Raw genomic sequence first — 23,078 nt, forward strand, 5'->3', positions numbered from 1 at the left:
TAATGTTTTGGACCCCATTAACTGTTTTTGTACGCTCTTTAAAATAAGCTTCCAAAAGAAGGGCGATGCAGTAGAAGAAACAGAACCTCTCTATTAAAAGAGATTATTATTATTATTATTATTTATTGAGAGATTATTATGCCTGCTTGCACAGGTTTGGAACAAAGACAAAGTGTTAATTTTTGAGTGAACTGTCTCTTTAAGAAGACTTGGAAAGTGATGTTCCCATCTGCGCTGGTGACTGCTTACATGGGGTAGTGTAGGCCAGCAGAGAAACGTCTGGATTTGGAGAGTCCAACCAGCGTGACGGACTATAAAATACGGTTTCAAAAAGCATAAAGAGATTTGAATGGAAACTCTCTCTGAATTTCCATTCCCCATCTTTCTGCTTCCTCTTTACTGTTCATGATTACATAAGCACATGCAACACCCCGTCCTTTCTGTTTTAAAATAAAAACACATTACGTCATCAGCAGCTGCCCCACAATATTTTCTGGGTCTGCCAGTTGTTGTGGTGATTTGTCTTGTATCATATGCCTGGACTGTCCCCCTCCAAAACATTCATGTAGTTACTAACATGACGGTGCACACTGACACCAACAGGACCCACGTGTCCCCTCTTTTAATTTCCCTGTCCCCGCAGTAAACACTTCACATCGTAGTGGGTGCTTCATGTTGAAACAATGACCCAACTGCTCCTATGGGATCAGCGACCCTTTGATGAGCAGAAAATACGAGTCACTCAGGAAGCGAGATTACTTTTAACCCCCACCCCCGTATTTAATTTCTCCTAACACCAAATCCAGGAAACATCTGTAACTTCATCCATGATCAGGGGCGTATGTTCATAAAATCTCCATTGCTACTGTTGGGACTCTTTGGAGGGAAGCAATCAAGAAGCAGTCCGAATTTTCTCGTATTGAGATCTGGTGTAGAGACGTTTCTTGGACAGTCCCGTACAGTGTGTCTTCTTAAATATTCCCCATTTGTCCTAGCTGCTGGTGATATTTGTCATGCGGTACGCAGCAGTTTAATTGGTTATTGAGCTTGCTCTGGTCATTTCTATGGTTTCAGAGTGCTGTCAATCAATGGGTCAATATATCTTTCTGCTTTGGTGTTGTGGGACTTGTGGTGTTCTGTGATCAGCATTTGTGATCTCCATGACAGTGCACTTTTCTCCATAAGGACAAGCTCTAGGTATCTGGATTAGGAAACATGTACTACTACTTTAATCCTTGTTATGATGATTTTCATTATTATTTTGTATCATTTTATTATTTTTATTTAATAGTGAAGGAAACATAAACCTGATTATGATTCTTTTTATTATTATTATTACCATAATGTTTAATTATAAAGAATATAGCATCTAAGGCTTTAAATCTGATTATGACATTTTATTATTATTACTATTTCTTTATATAAATTAAGGAACCAACATCTAACACCTTAAACCTGATTGTTTGTGTGTGTGTGTGTGTGTGTATTTTTTATAGTTTAAATATAAGTATAGTTTAAATAGTTTTATAAATCAACCATGTTAAACCTAATTATGATATTTTTCATACATTTTATCATCATCATTTTTTAATAGGAAACATTACCACTTTAAACCTTTAGATTTTCTAATATAATTTAAACTAATTTAGCAAACATCATGTAACATATGATGAAACTATACACAAACGTAAAAAAATAACCATATTTTTATTTTATTTTGGGTTTGGTAATGATGTCATTTTTTAACAGTACCTACTGCTCTGATAGCAACACTGACTATGAGTCTGAGTCTGTGGCAGCAGCAGCAGAGCTCTACAGAGAGACTAGAGGGCGTTCACACAGGATGTATTCTCCTTTTAAAACAGCTAGACAGAGCTGGAACTGATAACTGTGGTCTTGAGACACGTTTCTGCAGGACTATTTTTAACCTGACACTCCTTAAAAACGACATCCTGCCATGGACATCAGTCTAACATCTGAACAATGACCAACAAAATAATGCAGATCTATACTTCTTATACCATCCTTCCTTGAGACGATTTATCGCTTTTGTAATCAAGTCAAAAAAAAAAAAAAAGACCAAAATGTCCATCCATGCTATGAGCCACCGTGTTTCTGTCCTCTCTCTAAATAATTAGTAGGATCTAGGCATTACCTCACTTGGCTGCACTATTTACCAAGTTTAACTGGCTTTTTTTTTTTTTTTTATGATCTAACATTTCATTCCATACAGTACATGTTAATGATTTGTACATGCTCATGTGGTTTTGTTTAGGGGCCCTTATAGGCTTAAATTGTCTGTTGCTGCAAGTTTTGAAGTCATGATGGAGTTATTCTTTAGAACAGCCTTCCAGACACTCCATCAACACACACAACTTCAGAAAACATTGAAAACATTGGACATATCTGTGAAGAAAGACACACTAGTCCGTGCAATAGTAATAATAATAATGACGTTTGTCAATGTTCTCAGTAGCTAAATCACCAAAGAGGTGCTCCATCTACAAACAAGAACAAGGAATGAATGACTCATCTACTTAACAACTGTATGAAAACAATTTAGCACAAGAGTGAACAGAGCCAGCCAAGTAGGCATTCCCTAGGCAACTATATAAAACACCTCCGCACTGCCCAATACCTTTTCTTAGTTTTAACTCTTGGGCTGTACTGAAGCCGAGTGTGTTTCCTTGAATGCTACTAGCACAAATCCACACTTATTCTGAAATCAGACTGTGATTTATAGGTCTAGATGGTCTCTGGCCTCTGTGTATATATGGACGGACCCTTAATTTCAGAAGCAGTGACTCACAGGGCCTGTATCAAAATCTAAATGTTTAATTGTCAAAGGTTGTGTGGAAAAGTTACTGAATTATTATTATTTTTTCCAGGATTCTTTGATGAAAAAAGTTTGAAAGAACATCTTTTTAAAATGTATTTATTATTATAATAAATGTATATTATATAATAATATTATATAATAATAAAATATTATTATTATAATGATTATTTATTACACATTTTTTATCAATGTAAATGATAAAATAAATAATAAAATAAATAAAAAAAAATTATTATTATTACAATGATTATTTATTTTTATTTTATTTATTTACATATTTTTTATCAATGTACTTTTTTTTTTTTTTTTTATTATTTATTCTTTATCCATTCGCTCTCATTTACTATGTAAAGTTTGGTAACTTTTATATTGACAACCACATAATATAGAAAATATTGTATATATACATATATATAATTACCCAGCCCTCGTATGTGTACTATTACTTGGTGTGGACGTTGATGAGGCAATGAGGTGTTGAGGGGGGCGTTTATGTGCTTTGATGGGTGGTAAAGCAAACTGTCCATCACTTTCAATGAGCTCCATGGGCAGAAACCTAAGCTTGTGTCAGAAAGTGACGCTTCTGTTTGCATGAGGGATGAAGATCCTCAGTGACCTCTTTCTTTACTCCCCCCACCTCTTCCCATATCCCGCTGAGTATCTCACAACAGACACATCACAACCTCTCCAGGACCTCTTCATTCAGACAGTCAACACAACACACAAGCGGTCTGCTTGTATGCGAACATAACTGTGCCTGTGCAGCTATTTGGTTTCTTACATGTTAGCGGAGTTCATTTCATGGTCATTGTGTATATGTTTATACCATAGAAATCAGTAATGTTTCAAAACTAGTCCTCCGTCTCTGACAGTTGTTTGACTGGTGTTGTCCACACCCTACCCCCTCATCTCCCTGCCAAAACAATGGTGATCTCTGGTCTAATAATCTACCGCCCCGATTGGTCTGTCACGGATTACTCTTGGTCCGCCAGCTGTCGGGAGCTCAGTAAAGCTTTTTTTCCTTTTCTTTTTTGGAAGATCCCATCCATGATCCTGAAATTCCTCAATTTAAGAGTATTAACACAGCTACATATAGCTACTCTGGGACCAAACCCAATTATTTTTATGCTTGTAAACAATAGAAGGTTAAAAGGAAACCGGAAAACCCTACTGCACCGTGCTGATAAGAACCGGTTCGCTTCCCAGCACCTCGGGAGCCAAGAGATCCTGGCTTCGGATCAGTCTAGTTGAGTTTTTTTCCCTCTTCCCTTCTACTTAAAGCTTTTGTGGATTTTGTTTTTATTTCTGAATCCAAATGGCCACGTTTGACTGCCTCTCTTATGGTGCAGTGTGATTTAGGGTAGGTTTTGTAGGATAAATGTCCCAGAAGCACGTTTCAGGCAAAATGTTATAGTGTAGAAGGATTAGTAACCAATCAGAGAACAGCAGTCAGTTAATTCCTTTAGAGTCTGCATGAAACACAATTAAAACAATGGTGAACGTAGGTGTGTGTGCACACATTTAACCTCATGTTCTGTAGAAGAGACTGTGGAATTGGAGTTGAAATGCCGATATTGTATCCGAATTAATTGAAAGTGGAGACTTTGGGGCGTCTAATGGAAGGCGTTCTGTGAATAGGCTGCCAAAAATAGTAGCATTGCCAGGCGACTGTTATTGCAGCTGTTCCCATAACTTCAGCCTGCATGTACATAGATCCATGATATTTACATGGGCAGATGCTCTAATGCTGGTTGTTTGTCTCCCAACACAATGCTGTAGTCTCTAGTGTAATATGATTGATAGCTTAGTGACTGACGGATTCACTCTCTGATAACACGCATGATATTTACCACTGTATACAAACAATGAGATATAGTATTAAATGATTTAGTGGCGCAAAAGTATTATACACACACAACCTTTCAAAACTTGAGGGTCTGTATGATTTTTTTGCTCACCAAGGCTGCAATTATTTGATCGAATGTACAGTGAAAACACTAATACTGTGAAATACTATTAAAATTTAACATTACTTTTTTTTCAATTTGAATATATTTTTAAAATGTAATTCATTCCTGTTCATTTTCAGCAGCCATTGCTCCAGTCACATGATCCTTTAGAAATGATTTTAATATGCCGATTTTTGGCTCACGGAAAATGTCTTATTATCAATATTGAAAACAGTTGTGCTAGAAGAGATCTATAAGAGAAAATGTTCGAGAATAAGCATTTTTCAGCTGGTCATGTGACAAAAAAAAGAAGTATTTTTAAATTTAAGAATTAAGTTGACATGGAAAAATGCAGCAGATTTTGAAAACCTTTTTTTGTTGTTGTTTCTTATACAGAAAACTTGCTCCTTTGGCCCTCACCTTATCACTGCACTGAGAAAAATGCAATTTTTTAAATCACTTTACAGCACACTTTGGACAACATCTGTAGATCACTCTGAGTTAAAACTGTAATTCTCTTTGTGTGCCTCCTTTAGGAACAACAGAGCGCGTCTGCTTGATCCAGGGCACTGTAGAGGCGCTGAACAGTGTCCATGACTTCATCGCAGAGAAGGTGCGAGAGATGCCGCAGAGCGCTCAGAAAACAGAGCCAGTTAGCATACTTCAGCCACAGACCACCGTCAACCCTGACCGTGTCAAACAGGTGATGCCTCACTTCCTTTAACTCCTGTTTCTTCTTGGTCCATGCATTGGATAATTAACTTCCTTTTAGTTATTGTACAATTAAATCTGATTTTTTTTTTACACTTCTTTTTTGATCTGATACTTAATAAGTTATAATAAAAAGTACAATCCCACGGACCCATGAATATAGTCACAGAATGAAATGAAGTGAGGAGGGACATTTTGATTAGATCATTCTTTCTAATAAACAGTGTTAACTCAGTCAAACAGGTCCCGCTTGGTTTGGCCTTTGCGTTACGAGAAAACAAACTCTTGAAGATTCTGAGTGTGTTTCAATTAGACAAGTCATTGATTGTGTACCGGCTATCTGTTTAGAAAATCATCGCCACCGGTCACTCCATTATTATGGTCCATTGATCTGCTGGGCTCCTGCATTGTTGTCATCCACTTCAGTGATTCTTTCCCCTTTATTTATCATTTGCTTAATTAAATCACCCTTAGGACAAAGAGAGAGTTGGCTGTATTCATGAATAATTTACAACATGCCTCCATTTTCTGTTCTTAATTTTTAGTTAAGCCTGTCCATTAAGGAAGTGTCCTCTTTGTGCTTATTGAGCAGTCTCTGTGAAGACAGGGCCATAACCTGAATTCCTAGAACATAAGTGCAAGATGCTTACCCCTGCAGAGTTGCCGACCTAATTATCTATGCATGTAATTATAGGGCTTATCAGCGGAGCAACACATCTCACTTTAGTGCACATTATTGTCTGCTGGGAGAGCATCACTGTAAGCCCTCTCTGCATTCTCATGCATTGTGCAATATGACAAGCTATATTTTATATAGGGATGCAGAGAGATTAGAATGTGGAGATACATTAAAAATGTTCATGAGGTTGTCATTACTAACTTCCTTGAAACATACTTAGGCCTATTCTATTCATTAAACCATTGCATTTATGTTTAATGTGTAATTAAATATATTTTCTATAATTAAATATTATGTTCGATAATGAAATATATATCTATAATATATTACTGAATATATATTTCTATATGTTATTATACAATAATAAAATACATACACACACACACACACACACACACACATGTAGGTATATGTTTATTTTATTGTATTTTTAAAATTATATATAAAATTTGATAATTAAATATTATATATTTATTTTATTATTGTCATTTTATATATATAGTAATTTAATAATCTATATCTTGAAAAAATATTCAATATCTGCATTTTTTGCACTAAATTATTTTATTCTTCACTTGTCAGAATTCAGTTTTTGCAGTTGTAATATAGGTCATATGATCATGCACTGCCATTGCATTCTTTTCCAATTGTCACCACACATGCGGCTGTCGTGGCATGTATCTCATTGCAGTAGACACAAATTGAGAGATAGAGGAAAAGAACTGAAGTCATATTAAGCAACAGCTGCTGATAATGTTGGGTATCGTTTGAATTTTATCAATTCAGATTCTGCTTAACGATTCCTAGTTTCGATTCCAATAAGAAAAAAAATCCAATATAAAAAAATTAAGTCAAACATTTAGAGGTCAAACATGTATTCTGTCTTTTTATAAAGCATTCTGTTGCAGCTGAATAACATGAGCAAAAATCAGCAGCCTAAAAAACACTGCAAGATGAATTTTGCCTGTGCTTAAAAAAAAAAATTAATAAAAAATACCATAGCAAAAACAACTAGATTAATATAAATTTCAAATATTAAAGACAAGTAAACAGTCAGTAATAAGATAGGAACAAACAAATCAATAAGCAATATCATAAATAAATACAACCAAACAAAATTTCAGGTACAGAAACTGTAATTAAAAGTTTAAAAACACTGCATAGTTTTCTTTTTTTTAATAAAATAAAGATTAATCAGTTAAAGTTCTTAAATATATTCAGTCAAGATCAGTGAATGATTTTCTTTTGTTCTTTGATTAACATTAATGACAGACAGCGCGTTTATTAGGCTTTTGTCTCTTTAAACAAAAATACTGTACATGTGTTTTCTTTCGTTCACATAAGACAAAAACGGCTGTGTTTATGATATACTGATGTAGTTTTCTTTATATTGGTCGACAAATATGAAAGAAGTTAGTTCCGGCTCGGAACAACCTTTTCTACAATGGAAATACACGGAATGGTCCGAGAACGGACACAAACCGGGAACCCGCAGTGCGACGCTGACCGCTGCTCTCTGTGCACGCGCTTGCTTCAGGTGGGCTGCACACAAACAGGGCCCAAATTCTTTTCGTTCCTGCAATTTAATCGTTTTTAATCAAATTGAAATGCAAATGTAGGAATCGTTAAGCAAAATCGAAATGCACGCGTCTTATCAAATTCCCGGTTCTTGGAAATTTGGAACCGGTTCTAAAATGGAACCGGTTTTCAATACCCAACCCTAGATGCTGATTTCAGATCAGGAATATCAGCTGCTGAGCCTGCAACCAACCTACACTTAACTTAATTGTTATGGATGCCTCATTGTTTCAGACAGTGTTTAACTGTTTAATGGTAAAGAACCAACCTGCACCAGCTTCCTCCAGTCTGTACAGTTTTCCTCTGATCTTTTCCTCCGCCTGTTTCCCACATCCTGTTTGTTCCCATCCACACAGGAAATGGATCATTAATGCACAGGAAGACAAGAGTCCCTGATGTTGTCTATAGGTAGACACAGTCAAATCCCTACAGTTGGGCATTTGCCTTTTCTCTACTTTGAGGATTAAGGATCAGCTATGAAATGACTTCTGAAGCATATTCACATAGTTGTTATGAATTTTGACTTGTCCCTGGAACAACATTACCGGTTCCTCCTTCTTCACTTATGACTTTGATAAGTGGAACAATTTCTCTGTAATCTCTATTTTTCAACATCGAAGATAAAATAATTAATTTCTCCATGCATCACTGTCTTTTCTGTAATAACCCACAGCTTTACTTCTATTATATTGATCAGTGGGATTGCCTTAAGTGGCTATGCTGTTTCAAACCATCCTTTCCCTTTACCACACCACCAAAGCCAGCCTATTTAATTATCCTGCATCGTGAATCTAATAAAAGTTCTCATTGGAGCACTACGCCTGCACACACACACATAAACGAAACACTGTTGTGTTCTCTGCTCATCTCCTAAATGAAAAGCGACATCAGGAAAATTGCTATAACGTCTAAAACTGAAAAAAAAAAAAACCTCTCACCCAATAGCGCAACCTTCCCATTTCTCCCCTCCCAGCTCTGCTCTCTAGTGGGATGGTGACTAGCTAAAATACTTTATGCCTTTTTTAACCTTCAAATCCATCAGCCGGCCAGGAAAAAGGTCACTGTCTCTCCACAGAGTATCGATCCCATTTCCAGAAAAGCCAATGGAGAGAAGGAGTCTTACACAATATTGGTTGTTGGACAAGGAAGTACATCCTCTAATGTCGAGCATCAAATCTCTTTGGGTGAAAGAAAAGACAGATGCCATCTGTGTTGGGTGTTTTTAGTATTTGTAGACTGTTGGTTGTTTGTTTATACAGTCACAGCGTATTTGTAGAAAGTATGTGTAGATATTTTGTTTACTATCTTATGAATTTTTACAGGGTCATGGAAAATATGGAAATAAGAGGTAACTGGTTTCCAGACCCTTAGAATTCATGGAAATGTTTAGAATTAATAAAATTTATAAACGATTGTATATATATATTGTCTATGTGTGAGAGGATGCTCTATCTGAAGCTCGCACATCTCTAATCCTGAGCCGGACCCCTGGAGATATGAGTTGTAACATTCTTTGATGGATGCAGGACTTGAGCTGTCTGAAATGGCATAAAAAATCAATAATAAATTAGGTCTTTATTAAATATGCATCTGTAAGGCGCATACTTTATTTGGTGTTGCTCTGCGTTAGGGGTTCTGGAGAGAATTTGATGCCAAGGCTAGCGGTTCAAGGCTGTTGAGATGGATATTTTTCTGATGCAAGATTATTTTATGTAGATATCCACATTTAAAGACCTTTAATCATGCAACGTACTGAGCTTATGTGGATAGTTTCCCAAATTCTGTCCTCATTTACTCACCTTCATCTCATCCAAAACTATGACTTACTTTCTTCTGTATTTTGAAGGTTCTTTGAAGAATGTTTCTGAAAAAAAGGTGTTTTTGTCCATATAGTGAAAGTATATTGACTTCAACTGTATAGACAAAAAACACTGAAACATTCTTCATTTGTGTTCATGCATGTTTGAAATGACATGAGGGCGCCTTAATGATGACAGTATTTTCATTTTTTTATTTTTTACTATACACTTAAATTAAGATGTTTATGTCATATAGATGTTTATAGAAATTAACATCAATCTGAGACTTTTGAATTTGTTCTATTGGAGAGAGCAACACACTGGATTTTGGGGAGATTGAGAACCCTATTTTAGTTTACAATGAGCTCGGCCATTACAGGACAGACTATTTTTGGGCACATCACCCCTTGTGATTTCACTTAGGGTTATTTAATGCAGTCTAGATAGCTGAGGATTAAAATTGTTCTTTATGAAGGAAACTGTTGTCTTTTGCACTCATTAATGTATGTTTATTGCTGTGAAATATCTTCAAATATATCCTTTTAACCACCATCATGTCTCAAGGAGAACTTTTTTTTAGTAGTATAACAAGATTTGATAAACTGAAAAAAAAAATGGTGTAGAGAAATTTTCACTCTGAAATTGCTAGTAAATTTCACAAATAATTACAGCAAGAAACAATAAAAGAAATGTGAATTTGAAGTATAAAGACTGAAATAGTAATTTATTTTAAAAAATACTCTAGTAATCCTTTATTTACAATTGACAGTGTACAGCTGAATTGAGTTTACAGGCACTACACACATTAATGAGAAGCTTGTTGCGTTTTGCTCTTGTGCTCAAAATTTAAAACGGCAATGAAAATCAGCCTTACCACGAGCTCACTTGCTGCATGTGAACCTGACAGAAAATATATTATAGGGAGGGAAAATTGAGAGTTGACCACTCGTACAGGACCCTCGCTAGCAAACAATAACCTTTCACGACAGTCATAAGACCAAGGTGAGGAGGAGGAGGATGACAGGGTGTTATTTTTTACTGGTGTTTTTTTCAATGCCAGCAGCCAGAGCACACAGGCAGATGCTGTACAGAGATGGGCGGCTAAGCCCGGGATCAGGAGACAGGCGATTAACCCAAAGGCAAGCGCTTAAGACTTCAAAGTGCAAACAGCTACAGCTCTAGAGTCAGGCACTGTTTCGGTGACAGAGGTTGGGTGGTGGGGGGTGGGGTGCAGTTGCTGTGTATGGGATGCGCTATCGTTTGAGACCCCTGCCACCTTCAGGACTGGGTGCATTTTGCTGGCGCATCAGTAGAAAGAGTTTAGAGGAAGTTTAAATTGCTTTTCTCAGAGGAAGAACGGTTTTTATAATGTACACCCGGATACAAAGACTCCTGGGGCCTCATCAGCAGAAACCCAACACAGAATGAGACTGTATCCTTTGATTAATTTTTGCTAGTCTCAGATGCTGCTCTAATTATTTTCCTTTTTTTTTTCTAGCAGTAATAGAACAAAGTAACACAGTCTACATAAGGAGAACATACATGTCCTTCATGGCTGACCAATCTTTCATTGCCCATTACCCACAACCCCCTGCAGCATCCTCCCGACAATTCATCAAAAGCTTCTAGTCCCAGATGACTGGTGGCGCAGCGGCAGCAGGCGTCTCTCTCCTTCACTCTCTCTCTCTTTCTCTCCCTCTCTCTCTTTCCCCATCTTGCACTCTTTATTTCTCTGTCTCAGCCTTCCTCTTCCGTTCACTCTTTTATAGATAGACATAGCAGGCATCCACCTCCTCTAGCTCAGCACTTGGATGCATTCAGTGAAATTAACCTGCATATGTGTCGACGCTGCTCGATTCCTACCCAACAGGCTCATTTCCTTCAGCACTTCTTCTGCCAAGTGCCATCATCAAAACTGATGGCATCATAAAGAAAGAGGCGGAATAACTGGATCTCCTAAAAGCAACAAATGCCACTTGCTAATAGTTATTTTAAAAAGAATCATCTTATCGTGGATATTTGGTGTAAGTTTAAATGCCTTTGTTGCTAAAAATATTTAGATAGACAGATATATTACTGACCGATATATTTTGACTAATAATGATTACCATTTATATGTATTGATTAACGATATATATATATATATATATATATATATATATATATATATATACACACACACACACACACACACACACACACACACACACACACATACATACACTACTATCCAGTAGAATGGGGTCAGTAAGCTTTATTTATTTATTTAAAAAAGAAATACTTTCACATAGCAAGGATGCATTAAATTAGTCATGAGCACAAATGTTTTCAACACTGATAATGATAATAATGTTTCTTGAGCACCAAATCGTATTAGAATGATTTCTGAAGGATCAGAGTGATGGAGTAATGGCTGCTGAAAATTCAGCTTTCCCATCACCAAATTAAATTTTAAAATATTAAAATTACATTAAAATGCAAAACAGTTATTTAAAATTGTAATAATTTTTTCAAGAGACAAAAAATTAGCAAAAAATCTTGCCATCCTCAAATTTTTGCAAGATAGCAAATAAATATCGGCATTATATCAGCCAGGTGACTATGTATTTTTAGTTGAAATAATTATTAAATAAAAATGTAAAATAAATAGGAATATTAAATAATAGTGTCCATACAGTCTACTTATTTAATCAATTAAGGCCCTCTGAAGCGAAGTGCTGTTTGCATAAGAAAAAGACCCTCATTGATATGAATATCCATATCAATATCCATATCCATTATAAAGCTCTTCCATAAAGCAGTGAATGGGGGTTGAGATTCTGAAGCCCCAAAAACTTGCGCTAAAAGTTTGAGAGCACTTCAAAATCAGATCCAGTTTACGCTTGAAAATTTGTGAATCAATTTATGAACTCCTTTGAACAAAAGGCCACAAATCTAATCTGCTAATAGATCATTTAGCAAAACAGACGCATTTTCACTGGAGGTCTCAGACCTTTGGATTGCGCTGTATATGCACTGATCAATCACAGTACGTCTCTGGTGCCAAAAACAATCCGCTTTCCATTGCATTAAAGGGTAATCGTGAATGCAATTATTTTTCTCAAAACGTTCCTTAAACAAGGTTCTGTTTATTCTAGCAAGATAAAAGGTGAATGTAGGAGTCCATGAAATTTCCTGTTGGCAGTTTTTCATTTCTATGCTAATTCGGCTGAGCTGAATAAGAGTTTGAGCTACAGTGGCAAGGCTAAACAGCTTCTGTAAAGACATGTCTGTGGGCAGCGAGCTTCAGCAGACCTTGAGGCAAAGAGTGAAAAGAACGAAACCGCTCACAAAAGAAACAAACGTAAAGGCTGAGCTGATCACCTCCCCCTCCCCAACCTCTCACACTCCCTCTCCTTTCCTCTAGTCTCTCCTTTGCTTTGTTCATACACACACACACACACACATGCAAACACACGCCCCCACAGACACACACATCCTTCTTCACTCACATCTACCCGCTCCTCTCGTCTCCCCTTTTTACCATTTTCATCTCTCTATCTGTCATTTTGACAGTGCAAATATTCTGAATCCAGCATTGTCAAAGCTTTTCATTATACAGAGTAATTAACTGTCAAAGCGTACACCACACCGCATATTTTGTTTTCTCACAATGCCACGGTGCGTAGATGTATCCGGCAGTGATCAAAGAGATCAAGTGCTAATTTTTCGGTTCAATTAATGAGTGAATATATCAAGTTACATGGAAGAAATTCAAAATGTGTGTGATGTTTTCTTACATACGGAGTATATGTTTTTGTGTATAAGTGAGCACATGCAGTATTATGGCACTAGTAGCTGGTGGTTTTAAGTGAATGGTTGCAAGCATACAAGGTGGGGGGGGTTGGTTGGTTGGTTGCTATGCATCATTCCGACTCCCTTTCAGTCCCCCTTGAATGCTGGAGTTGAGTTTCCATGGAAACACTGACCCCTGGGAGTCGATGCTTTTCAGGAGGAGCCTCTTTTTACCTAGTGATTCACAGCTCAGGAAGTACAAGAACAAAACACCCAAGCATCTTTATATTAATCTTATAATACACAATTTTCTGGGCGCTCATCAGTGCCGCAGTTTTCCTCTTTTGCAATTTTTATAATAATACAATTTTAATTATATTTTTAGTTTTCTCTTTCCTATCTCATATTTGTTTTTATATTCTTCATCTCAGATAAACCAGTGTCATTTTAGTATTTTTATAGACTATATATAGATTATAGTATTTATGAATATATTTAATGTTATGTAGTTTAGCCATTTTTAAGTTTTGTTGTTTTTAAATTAGTTTTTTCTTGATAATTTTAGTACTCCAACATGTTTAATTAATTGCAAAGGCAAGATTTCTCATTTTCAAGATATATTTTGTATGTAAAAAGTTTTTGTATTTAAGATACATTATTAAGATACATATTTTATGGTTTTAGTTATCAATAGTAACACTGAGATAAACATGTAATAGTTCATTTGTTGTATTTTAATGTGATATTTTACAATCGCCCTGATGTGACACAATGTAATAGAAAATTCTAAACAAATTCTAGAAACAAAATTTCTCAAATTCTTTTATATTATTGTCATATGTAAAGACCTCCAACTGGTGATCAATTACAACACCTACTGTAAAATACAAAGGAACCCTGATACATACACATGACTTTTAAGTTAAGATCATACTATGTAAATTGCCCACATAGAAATAAATTCAAATACTTTTAGCAAAGAATTCCCAGATAATTTAATGAACACATTTAGTAACAGTGCTTACAGCAACATTTTAACAAGATCAGAATGTTCTGTGTGAGGCTTTGGTAAAACAAAAAGTACCAGCATGAGTCACTGCTTGATCAGAGGAGCAAACCTTTCTAAGTTAGGGAAGAAACCATGGGAACCACGGTTCACACTTTTTCCCCTCTATCAATGAGGAGAGTGTTTTCTCTCTGAGAACACTACATTGCTGTTCTGCTAAACTACCAGATTAAACTTATCTGTTAGATAATGTAACTTGATTTGTGGTTTAATGATACAGAAAATGATCAAATGGCAACTAGAAGCAAAGTATTAACTGTAAAGTCCTAAAGCAAGGCATTGGTTTTACAGTTGGTGTAAAAATAGTTGTTATGTTCAAAGACCACTAATGGGCTCCTAGTGGATAAAAACCAGACTTACTTATAAATCCCAGAGAGAAATGGTGCATGGTAAACTAGCACAAGACTGCCAGTTTCACTAGAATGACTCATTAACTGACAATGGTCTTTCTGCTTTTCTTTTCTTCAGGCCAAGCTCATAGTGCCCAACAGCACGGCAGGGCTGATCATCGGCAAGGGCGGAGCCACGGTGAAGGCCGTCATGGAGCAGTCTGGTGCCTGGGTCCAGCTCTCACAGAAACCTGAAGGCATCAACCTGCAGGAGCGCGTCGTCACCATCAGCGGGGAGCCCGAGCAGAACCGCAAGGCCGTGGAGATCATTGTGCAGAAGATCCAGGAGGACCCGCAGAGCAGCAGCTGTCTGAACATCAGTTACTCCAACATCTCTGGCCCTGTGGCTAACTCCAATCCTACCGGCTCCCCATATGCCAACTCGGCAGAGGTAATGCCGGCTGCTGCCGCGGCGGCGGCAGCCACAGCCTCCAGTCTCCTGGGGCAGGCCAGTCTGGCGGGAGTGGGGGCCTTCCCCACCACCATGTCCAGCTTCTCAGGGAACGACCTGCTGGCTATCACATCTGCACTGAACACGTTGGCAAGCTATGGATACAATACCAACTCCCTGGGCCTGGGGCTCAACCCTGCGGCTGCCTCAGGAGTTCTCGCTGCTGTGGCCGCAAGCGCTAACCCTGCCGCAGCTGCGGCCGCCAACCTGCTAGCCTCCTACGCCAACGACGCAACCACCAGCTCCGGTCACCCCGCGACCAGCCTAGGAGGATTCACACTAGGCTCACTCGCTGCCGCCACCGGAGCCACCAACGGTTACCTGAGCGCTGCTTCCCCGCTGATGGCGAGTTCACTACTGGCCACCGAGAAGCTAAACGAGGGGGCCAAAGATGTGGTGGAGATTGCGGTGCCGGAGAACTTGGTGGGTGCCATTTTGGGGAAGGGAGGCAAAACACTTGTGGAGTACCAAGAACTGACGGGAGCCCGCATCCAGATCTCTAAAAAGGGAGAGTTTGTTCCTGGCACCAGAAACCGTAAAGTTACCATTACCGGATCGCCAGCCGCCACACAGGCAGCCCAATATCTTATCAGCCAGCGAATCACATACGAGCAGGGTGTGAGGGCCACCAATCCGCAGAAGGTGGGCTAAAAACAGGGAGTATGAAAAAAGGAGAGAAAAAGAGTGGGGGATGGGGAAGATACAGAGAAAGATGGAGGGGCGTGAATATCAACGAAAATCAGCCACATTCTTTGTGGGAAAAATCTCAGTATTAAAAAAATAAGATGGAAAAAATTCCACTCAAAGTGGAAAATTTGAAAGAAAAATGTGTAAAATGTAAATATGGGTTTAATGCTTATGTTCTGGATTTTTATTGGTTGATTTTGTTTTGTTTTTGATTTGTTTTATTTTGTGCATTTTCTGGACAGCAGTGAATGGCATTTCAACCTGGCATGCTGCCGCGCTGCAGTTCCCAGCAGGTGGGCAAGGTGGTCGGATGGGGGACAATGGGGTGGAGCAATCCGAGGAATCAGCCCCTTCCCCACCCCCATCCCCTCCTAGCTGACAGATTTTTGTTCTTTAATTTTTTTGTCCTTAGTTTAACTCCCAACCTTTTGCCTATGCTTTCTCTTTAAGAGGGCCTGAGACTGATTATATATCTCCCCCAATCTGTGACACCCCATATCCCACCCCAGCCCCACTCGCCCCAGCCCTCCCGATCCCAGCCGACCCAACACTGCTCCGCACCGGGCAGGATAGGGCGGGGGATGTGAGGCTGCTGCAGGGTCTCTCAGCGCCACTAGACATTGACCTGAGGTTCCAGTTGGACCAGGTGCATGCCACTACAGATATTGTTAGCATAAGGGAAGCTTGTAGATAATTTTGCGGACATAGGCCAGGACGCAAAACACACCTGAATCTTTCGTACCATAGCTCCTAGAAATTGTGGCATTTGTCAATGAGATTCGAGATCTGGTGTTTATACAAACACTATTATCATTACTATTATTATTATTATTACTACAAATTATCATCACTATCAACCTTATTTATTAATATGATTTCACCCATAAGGACTGAAGTATTTTCTTTTGTTTTTCTTAATCTGTGAATTCAGGTTGACATGAATGTAAAGACAATATTTTGGATTTAGTTTTTTATTTAATTAGATTGAATCGTGTGTCCATGTAATATATGTCTTATTTAACGTCCAGTGATAACTGCACCGTTGGCACCAACAGAGAGAATAGGGGGCAGATGTACTGTACAGTGATATTAACACAAAAAACACACACCCTCAGCAAACTATTACCTGACTTAAATACTGAAAATGCAACTAAACATACACAGACTTGAAGTCACAAGTGGGAGTAGACAATTTATACACATATCTACCGAATGAGAATGTAGGTCTTTGCACAAGTCCAAGGGAGTGTATCAGAATACGACTTTACATGAAAGCCAATCCCTTTCTGTAACGTCCCAAAACATATCCCCTTATTTACTCTATGCTGCCCCTCTGCAGCGCGAGAGATTGTGCACTTTGAGCCGCTGCAGTCGAGTATCTGCGCAAATCAGCTGGAAAATTTGCAAAGATATTCCATATCAAATCAAAAATTGGCCCTCAGAGCTCTGAGGCGTTTCATGAACACATACTACTGAAAGACTAAGAACAAATTCTGATCTGCACAGGCTGCTTAGTAACATGGTCCTCTCTGGAAATCCCAGGTTGTGTTTCCTATAGTGGCTGTACGTCCTGAGTCACCAGTAAATCTAATTCTAGAATGGGCTACCCATGTGAAGATCTTCCTGTGCAGATCTGAGCTACCCATGTGCGATGTATGTGCTGCTAGGTCCTGTTTCCTTTTTTGTTTTGAATCGGAGTACACTGAATTTTGTCTTAATGCACTGTGAAGTGTGGAGGCCGTGATGGAAGGCCAAAAAAAGTCAGGGTTTCTCGTTTCATCGTTATCGCATCGAAGCATCACCATGATGGAATGTACTCATGTGGAACGTCTCATATTTATAACAACCTCCGTGGAGTCAAGGTATCGCTTACCATAGGGTGGAAAGGAAGCCTGGATGGTTTGTTAGGTTGAGGTCAGAACCTTCAGACCAGTTCTTCTTTGGGCATCATGTTGCAGTATCCAACCTTAACTTTCCAAGCGTGCACTAACTAACCACCAGCTGACCGTGTATATTTATCGTGAAGGGGCAGAGGATGGTATATTCTGTACGCTTAAACTTTAGGTGCCCTCCAAAACTATTCTGTGTCTAAACAACTGTTATTGATTCTTTACCGGCTGGAATGAGCTGAAAAATACCAAACTGCTCTTTATCATGGAAACCATAAGACTTAAGCACCGAGAGCATTTCCCAAAGAATAATTAGACCACAGAAAAACACAGAGTTTGTGCTCTCTCTCCCCAAATGAATAAAGTGTTGATTCTTTCCTCTCCTTTGCTATTGGAGCACCAGGGAGAGTAAATCTGAACCGATTGGTAAGGAGGCTTCTTTATTCTCATCTAAAAACCATCACCTCCCCTCACCTCTTCTCAACACCCTTTTTTTACCTTCGTGCACCCCCATTCTGACACATCAACCCAGAGACCCCCTTTTCTCTCACATCTCTCCATGGGTGGCGATGTCTGGTGTAAAAGTGCATGTCTGCTTGCCCTTTCACGAAACAATGATGGTGCGAAGGGAAGAAGCGCCTTCAGAGTAGAACTAGAAGCTTGCAGTAGATCATGATCGCACACATCACACCTTCAAAAAGGGACTTATTACAAGCCATTCATGTGTTTGTATGGTGTGCATGTGTGTGAATATGCGTGTAAAGGTGATAGGTTTGGATAGATATGAATGTGTCTAGCAGTTGTGCCCAAGGTGAGGGGATCTAACAAGCGACTGAAACAGCAAAGACTCAAGGTACTCTACTATAAGATTTTTGCATTGTTTTTTTTTTTTTTTAGGTGCAATTTTCAAACAGTAGGATGTAATAGTTCAGATTTGAAGATCAAAACGAGGAAGTGATGGCAATCATGCCAAAAACGCCTCCGCATTTTAGAGTGCATCTATGTATTTGGTTTTACCCATGATGCAGTACTTCATCAGACACTTCAGAGCTTGAACGAGTCTCAGTAGATCCCCCAGATAATTTTTTTATTAAAAAAAAAACATTAAAAAAAAATTGCCGTTCTTAGACACATAAAAAAACAAGATATTAACAAGATATTACTGTGAGAATTCAATGTGAAAACTATAAAAAGGTGCCAACATAGTGTCAAGGAGCAGCTTTCTGTTTTGTTGTTTTTATATTCAGTACTAAAAGTACATATGGGGGGGGGGTTCTCATTTGTTTTGTTTTTTGTTTGTTTTTTAGTAACTGAGAAAATAGATCAAATGTGATGAGTACTGAAAGCAATATACGTAGTAGCATGTCGTCTTGTCTTGTCCTTTTAATTCTGTCTGTGTAGGAGCTTTGGATTTATCTAGATGTTGAGTAGATTTGCATATACAATTTTTTTAAGTTGTGAAGATGCTGCTATTGAATAAGTGATGTACTAAAATTTAAGGTTACAAAACATATCTGGTCAGTCATTTAGCAGGATGTGGTAGTTGTAAGAGGTGTTACTAAATGCTGAATTGATAATGAAATAATTGCTTTATCAATGGATTAAATAAACATGTGCCAAAATAGATCTTTACGGATTTAAATGTGATTTAAACAACATTAGATAAGAGCAGACATACTTTTGTAATTTAAAATAAGGAAAAAAATGTGAAAAGTGCCAAACAAGCCACAGTTAACATATAACATGACTAGATAAGAAAAATATAGACATTAGCACTATAAGGTTTAGAGTTTTTTGCCCACTTAAACTAACTAGTACTTGTAAAAAAGAAGGGTGGGAATGATTTCATAGGCCAAACAAATGCAGGGTGCCATGTGGCCATTAGCACACACCCCTGGGGCTAAAAGACTGCCGAGTTAGCTTAGCATGGTTCAAGTTTTATAAGTTATCAGCATTCTTAAGTCAGCCTTTTATAGTTCTGAAAATGTATTTTGTGAAGATAGATGTTATCTTTTTTGCACGTCGATATTGCATGATACCAAGTGAAGCGTGGATAAAAATAAAAAAAGTGAAGACAAAATATCTTACAAAAAAAAAAATCAATTAGGCAATGTGCATTCATTTTGAGGACAAAACTTTGCATGGCAACAACAGTTTGAGCTATCAAATGAGCTTTTTTACACTTTTACTTTATTTTTGGCTTTGCTAAGACAAAGCTGGAGTTTTTGTTGTCCATGAAAACTAGGCCACAGAAACCAAAACCATTCATGGTCACGGTCACATTCAGCGTCATAACTATAGCACTCATTTTGTGTAGACTTATCAATGTTTTGTGATTATTTATAAGAAAAACAATGGGAAAAGTTGGGAATGGAGGGTTTATTTAGCGACATTAACATGGCCGTGAATGTGTTCACCACTACATAAGTTTGCATATCACTCTTTCGATCATGATTTCAGGGCTTTTGTTTGCTGTGTCAGTACTAACATCATTAGGCTTCTGTTCTTTAGCTTGTTCTGCCATCACTGCACATTAAGCTTGACCCATTCTTGCGATAATATGCACTTTATTCTTATACTCATACGCTTCACGCCACCCCAGATAAGAACAGCCCTGTTTTCCAAAAGACAGCAAATGCAGTGACACCGCTAAACTGCTCGAATCCTTTACCTCAGACCTCCATGAATAAAGGAAATGGGCGGTACTTCCTGATGACGTCATAATGCAATGATGCGGCACTACTGTTTGCATGAGAAAGGATTGGCCAGATGTTCGAAGCTGACCAAAAAATGGCAGAATAGTTTTTACAGAAATTGAAATGTTATTTTGACAGTGTTTTTTATTATTACTATTAATGATAAGAAGTGCCAAAAAGGGCATGTTGTTGTTTTTTTCCACTCTCTCTATTTTAAGGCCATGCCGAGACTTCAATATCAAAATTGCACTGTGCTTAGTCATGGTTGCTGTGTTTTTTTGTGCTTAGAGGAGATGGCGCAGTTGTGTTTTTGTGCACGCGTCTAGTAGTTTCTCACACGGTCAAGTTGAGATGAATGCAAACTTATGGTTTAGCTGATGTCGAGAGGGTCATTGCTTTTATGTGGGCGCACAGCTAGAGCTCATCGCTCTTCCCAAACCCCACACGGCCCCAGTTCAACCCCACCCCGGCTCCCCCACGCCATCAGAAGATGACAACCCGGGGTCACTCTTGAGCTCGTAACCATTATAGCACCAGCAATGTTAGAATACATTTGTCATATCACTGTTCTGTTCTCTTTTTTATTTTCCTGTTTTTATTTGTACGACACTCTCTAACCTAGACCAAGTATAACAAAAATGTCATTCATATGTATCCTGTTTACTCTCCCTTTTTCTCCCTTTTGCACTTTCACTGCTCCCCTTTTTTCCAACCACTCCCCACTCTTCTGCCGACCTCCCCCTCACACCCTCCCAGACTTTCTCCTGAGTGCCAAACAAAAACAGTACCATTCCAAACTTTTTGAGTTCTCTTGTATGTTGGACATCCATTGGACGCACCCATGAAGCCAGCATGTTTCTCCATAACATGATGTCAGTCATGACGCCTCAACATTACCCAAAAAGCGAGCAGTAAAAGCAAGACCTGGATTAACATGGTAAAAACACGGCTGGCTGCCTCTCATAAACTGCTTTTCCTAATTCTGTCATCTCTTCAACCTCCAGGACATCACTGATTGTGTGCCATAATGTTGGGGGCACTGTCACTCTCCTCACCCCTGAGTCTCTCCATTTGATTTTCTCAATGGAAAACATTACACGCAAGCAAAGAAAAACACAATCCATTTTAATGGCAGGTTTCTTTTTGTTCCTTTAGCATAAAACATGCTTAAAAAAAAAAAGCTGAGGAGTGTGTAAACATCAGCCGTGCAGCCATCTTCTGTCTTCTGAACTTTGAACTTCTCACCCCTCATGAACTTTATTGACCTTCTTCCTCCCCTTCTATGTTCATCAACTGTTTGGACTTAAAATCTCCATTCCATCTCCAATTCTTTTTGAGACTGTGCAATTCTAGATGAGATGATTGGATTTATTTCCTTTTTTAAGTCATCATTGGGGACGAAAAATAATAATAAAAGTGACACACAAAAAGAAAAAAAAATCAATAAGATCCAAACTGTTTCCTCCACAATTTCATTATTTTTCTCTCACTGTAAATATCTGTCAAATTTGGTTAAACTGTAACCAGAAACGTGTTCAACGTAATGGGGCTGGCAGCATAAAATCGCTTATGTGGGGTGCTCTTATGAGCCGCCGATAGAAAGTTGAATTAAACTAAACTAAAGCAGCTCTAAGAAAGAATGATTTGCTACTTGATTAACAACTGAACATGGTTATAGATATTCATCTGAAAATGGTTATAGAGCCACATTCGCAGCACTGAGACCATCAGGTGGTCAAAATATCGATCTGGCCCCTCCAAATAATGCATAATCACTACTAACCACTAAGGTAGACTAAGATTAGTGTAGGTTTCATACTTAAATTGATGCTAGTTGCTATCTCATTGTACATATCAGACGTGTCGAGTCTAAATTGTGATACGTGTCGATTAGGTGTCTTGACCATTGCAACATCTGTTCACAAGACAAAATTGTTTCTCTGTAATGCCGAATTATCATTTTCATGTGTCTCAACCATGCTTGAGCTCCACATCTAATGTTTCTATGCTGCCAGCTTTGTTTTCTGATAACCCTTCATGAGCTTATTTATTTTCAAACTACTATACACTATTAATAAATGGCATCACGAAACTAGGCAAAAGGGAATGACTGGAAAGATGAATTACTGTTTTGTTTTTAGTATTTTAGTGGTTTCTTTTAACATCATCCATTAACTGACTTAAAAAAAGTATTAAATATTTAATGTAACTGTAGCATTGTGTTGTACAAAAAATAGTGAGTTGTGTTTCTTGACTTGTGGATTACCAGTGAAGTCAGCAGTTTAGTGCTAATATCTATTAAGTCGTTCCTTTTTCTTTGACCCTTTTTCTTTTTTATTTAAGGGTTATTATTTTCCGACAGCAACAGCAGTCATTATAAATGTTCATTTTACCATCACCTGTCTTCTGTTGTCTTATTCTTCACCTCCCACTACACTCAGTTTCATCAAATAACACATTGCAAGTTCGTGCCTGAAACCATGTGCTCGGTCTTGGGGGAGGGGCCATGCTGCGTGAAAGATGCAAATGAGTGAATGAATGAATGAATGCAACTGCTTGTGGAAGGCTTGG

At 38.1% G+C, this 23,078-nt stretch overlaps 1 protein-coding gene across 2 annotated transcripts in view; it reads left to right on the forward strand.

Moving 5' to 3' along the window:
* LOC113058539 (RNA-binding protein Nova-1-like) overlaps positions 1–22,905 on the forward strand; it is a 53,254-nt gene extending 30,349 nt beyond the window's left edge. For both annotated transcript variants that reach the window (XM_026226515.1, XM_026226517.1), the window contains 2 exons: positions 5,325–5,491; positions 14,864–22,905. In XM_026226515.1, the coding sequence (XP_026082300.1) occupies positions 5,325–5,491; positions 14,864–15,886 (1,190 nt within the window). In that variant the 3' untranslated portion in view covers positions 15,887–22,905. The remainder of the gene's footprint in view (positions 1–5,324; positions 5,492–14,863) is intronic.
* Positions 22,906–23,078: the final 173 nt, after the last annotated feature.

This window comes from Carassius auratus, chromosome 40 (assembly GCF_003368295.1).
Source record: "Carassius auratus strain Wakin chromosome 40, ASM336829v1, whole genome shotgun sequence".
Classification (NCBI taxonomy): Eukaryota; Metazoa; Chordata; class Actinopteri; order Cypriniformes; family Cyprinidae; genus Carassius; species Carassius auratus.